Source organism: Blennius ocellaris, assembly GCF_963422515.1.
Source record: "Blennius ocellaris genome assembly, chromosome: 21".
In the NCBI taxonomy this organism is placed as follows: Eukaryota; Metazoa; Chordata; class Actinopteri; order Blenniiformes; family Blenniidae; genus Blennius; species Blennius ocellaris.
In genome coordinates, this window is record NC_137670.1 from 14,178,923 (window position 1) to 14,182,701 (window position 3,779).

A 3,779-nucleotide genomic window follows, 5' to 3' on the forward strand; every position below is an offset into this window, starting at 1 on the left:
ACATCTGGTGTCATCGTAAATCTGTGTTTCGCGAGCCCCTTGCTGATATCAGTGGCTCGTTTGTCTTTGTTAATGATACAATAATCCCTGACCTGGTGATTGAGGGGACGCACGGTGTTTTGATGACATGTAGACACACACACTGCACACAGCACCGAAGCTTATATCCTCTTGTCACCATAACTCAATAAAAACAAAAGCATGCACGCTCACAGAAGCCCTGGTGAAAAGGTTACGCTTATTAGCTATCCTTCCGTAGGCCTTTCTAATCCCATTTTCACAGTCAAAACGCCAACAAAACAGAGAACCATTGTTATGAAAGATAAATGAATGAAGCTTGAATTCATCACAATTACTCAAAGTAATATAACATATTTTACTATTTGCATTTATGCTTGCCAGAGCAAAATATGTAGCAATTTAATAATTTTCTATTGAATATTTCTTTGGAAAACATAATTTGAATCCCCCCATTTCTTGTACCCAGACATATATCATAAAACAAAGTGGGAAAAAAAATGCAGGTGACAACTTCAAGTTATACAAATGAAGTGATTCAACACAGCTATTTATGTAGCTCAAGTAAACACCTACATTTGAATCATTCTTCATTGCTCTGCTGCTGAGCTGCCTAAAGCTTTTCAAAACACCATGCAAGTACAAACATTAAACTCCTAATAAAAAATAAATCACTGCCAGTTCTGAAGGAATCACTCCAATTGATTTTTCAAGTCCAACCCTGTCAAAACACTCATCACATAAGGCCCCTTCATCCCTCTGAGAATTACAATAAGCTTCAGTTTACAGTCAGAAACCCAAAATGGATTCAACATTTAAAAAGAATTAAATCCACTGAAGAAAAATCCCATCTTTTTTTTTCTTTTTCTTTTTTCGGTTTTTGATGCAGCCAGTCAACACAACCCATATTTCATGTTCTGTTTAAAACAACAAACAAAATAATGCACATCGAGGCTGTTGGCATTTTATATTATAATTATTTTTTATTTCAGTCACGCTTGAAGCTATCGCAAATAAATACACTGATCCCCACTCGGACCCAGTCCCTGCATGAAGTACATTATAAAACTCATTGGGCCTAAATATCCTTTATAAATGTATAATTCTTTGTGTCTACTGGTATCCTAAGGCTGAGGCTGTCGTCAGTCTCTGTCCATACAAGGCGTACGGGGAGTAATACGGCCCGGTGGCCGCGGGCACAGGCACCGGGGCCCCGGGCGCGGGGAGCGGGCTCTTTGAATACGGGTGGTAGCGGCTGCTGAGTCCGAGCGGGTGGTGCGGGCCCCGGAGGGTCAGCGTGCCCGTGCCGCCGGGGCTGCCGTTCGGAGGCATGTGCATGTGACACGCCATGGCAGCGGCCGCGGCGGCGTTCGCGAGAGACGTCGAGCCCGGGTACCCGGATATCAACTTCTCCGTGCTGGCGAAGGCCGTGTGAGTCCGCAGGTGGCCCAGCAGCTCCTCGGAGGAGGAGAAGCGCTTGTCGCACGGTCCGTTCGCGGAGACCCAGTTGCACACGTGCGGCAGCGGGTCGTTGGGAAGCATAAAGCCGTAAGGGTACAGGGGGTGTCCGCTGAACGACGGGGCCGAGGGGTGCACGCCGTGCAGCGGGTGCGTCGGGTACATGAGCGGGTATCCGGACTTGAGCGCGGAGGCGGCCGCGGCCGCCGCCGCGGAGTCGTGCGCGCAGTTCGCGCTGGACGCGCCGGACAAGTGGCTCGAGCAGTGGTAGCTCAGGCAGTACGGGTCTCGACACAGACTGGCGGACATTAGAGTCGGCGGGGACGCGCCGGCCAGCGGGCTACTGCCCGCTTTACTGCAGCCCAGCGAGTTGGCAGCAGCGAACTGCGCGCTCAGGAGCTGGCTGCTGGACTTGGTGGGGTCAAGGGTCATTCCGTGCGGGAGGAAGGGCTGCGGGTAACCGGCATAAGCACCCGCTAAACTTCCAGGATAGGAAATACCTGCTGGGGGCAAAGGAAAAACTGTATGGCCGGGCTTATAGGGAGAGACGGGGGCCACGAGTCCAGAGCCGAGGACGGAGGAGGAGGAGGTCACAGATGTTGAGTCTGATGTAACAGTCTTGGATCCAGATGTGTTGTCTTGGTGCTGGTTGCCGTCAGAGGTAATTCCACTTATCCTATGGCTGCCGTTGCTCTCTGTCGTGCTGCTCTTATTGCTGTCGGACTCCTTCTTCTCCTCCTTGTCCCCCGCTTTGCCATCAGACGGCAGTGGAGACACAGAGGTGATGGAGCTGGGGCTGCCTGTCCTGGGCGTGAACGGCTGGCAGGTGGCGCTAGGCACTCGGAAACTGTTTTTATCTCCACTGAGGCTGCTGCTCGAGTCCTTCTTCTCAGATTTGGAGTAAGGTTTGAAGCTCGATTTGTCGTCAGCTCCGATGTCGCTCATTTTCAGCGGCCCGGACTTGGCCTCCTTGTCACTAGATCCATTGGAGGTCACGGAGGACAGCTTTGAGGAGGACGGCGGGTCCGGTTTGCCGATCTGAGAACACGTTTGGGCCAGAAGGGCCAGCGGACTCTTTTTGGCATCCAGCTGAGGAAATACAAAACAAAAAACACAAAGTTAATGAAACGATCAAACGCACTCGCATGGACACAAAGATGCAGTCGAAGATACGCACATATGAACCTTGCGCGTATTTTACGCACTGCGCATAAAGTTCTCGTAGGATGAAACTCAAAATAACTCAAATGAATACGGCATGAACACACAAGCACCTGATTTAAACAAGAGGGAAAACGACAAGATTGCAACCACGAAACATTGACGTCAATTTGCTGAAAAAACGGTTGGCTCCAATGTGAGGAAATAATAATGAACTCACTAATAAGGATTAAAATATCAGCAGAAGAGCATTCATTGCTGTCCTGCACTTTGTCGAATATTTACTTCCTGATTTCAATAAGATCTAGACCACAATTTGTCCACAGAAGTCAAAGATTTGCTGTCCGCTCATTTCAAACAGACTTTGTAGTAACAGATCCAGTCCGTGCGCGCAAACGGGCTGGATGTGTTCCTCCAAAGCCCGTAGCAGTGTGCGCAAACGTTTTGACTAAATCCACTCACCTCGATCGGACTGACAGGGGTGGACGGCAGAGGTTGGAGGTACTCCGGGTGTAAAATGTGTCCTGCCCGTGCCGTGAGCATTTTCAAAACCTTTATGGGGAGACGACTGGCTTGGCGAGAAGGGTCTGCGGGCGAGACGGAGTTGTGGACGGACAGTCGGCTGATCTTCACTGCTCCCTTCTCCCACGATGAGCCGCTCTCCCACGCTGGATTCGTGCTATTTCTCAGGACAGAGCTCGTGGGCGATGTGATCATGACCCAATTCTCGTATAAATGGTCGGAAAATACATGTGGAAGGTAAATAGAGCCAGCAGTCGCTGCAACAAAAGACGATAAAAGCCAGAAATGAAAGGGGGGAAAAAAACAGTGTTAAATCCTTAAAGACGCAGAGTGTGAGAGCAAAATCCGTGCGCTTCGCAGCCGCGTTGCTTCATCCCCGGCGTCGCTGTGACAGTGTGGCTCTAGGTCCGAGAGCGGACTCGGTTTACGTGGATGGTGGGCAGGAGGGATCACTCCGCCTCCTCTCCGCCGGCATCTCAACTAGTCCGCAGATCGCTGCCTTTGCAGCCTCGCAATCAAAAAGAGGTCTTGATATGAGTCCGGGTAATGTGACGTTTCCCACGTTTCATATTTTACGCACCCCCGATGTTTTAAATATCACAGTTTTTAATACCATGCCT

At 49.9% G+C, this 3,779-nt stretch overlaps 1 protein-coding gene across 1 annotated transcript; it reads right to left on the reverse strand.

Annotated features, from left to right (window-relative positions):
- Positions 1-1,009: 1,009 nt before the first annotated feature.
- Positions 1,010-3,517, reverse strand: LOC308145846 (zinc finger protein 503-like). The gene is made up of 2 exons (XM_080517426.1): positions 3,100-3,517; positions 1,010-2,565 (listed from the first exon to the last, which is right to left on the reverse strand). The coding sequence occupies exons 1-2, from the start codon at positions 3,352-3,354 to the stop codon at positions 1,132-1,134; spliced, it is 1,689 nt and encodes a 562-aa protein (XP_080373552.1). The 5' UTR covers positions 3,355-3,517; the 3' UTR covers positions 1,010-1,131.
- Positions 3,518-3,779: the final 262 nt, after the last annotated feature.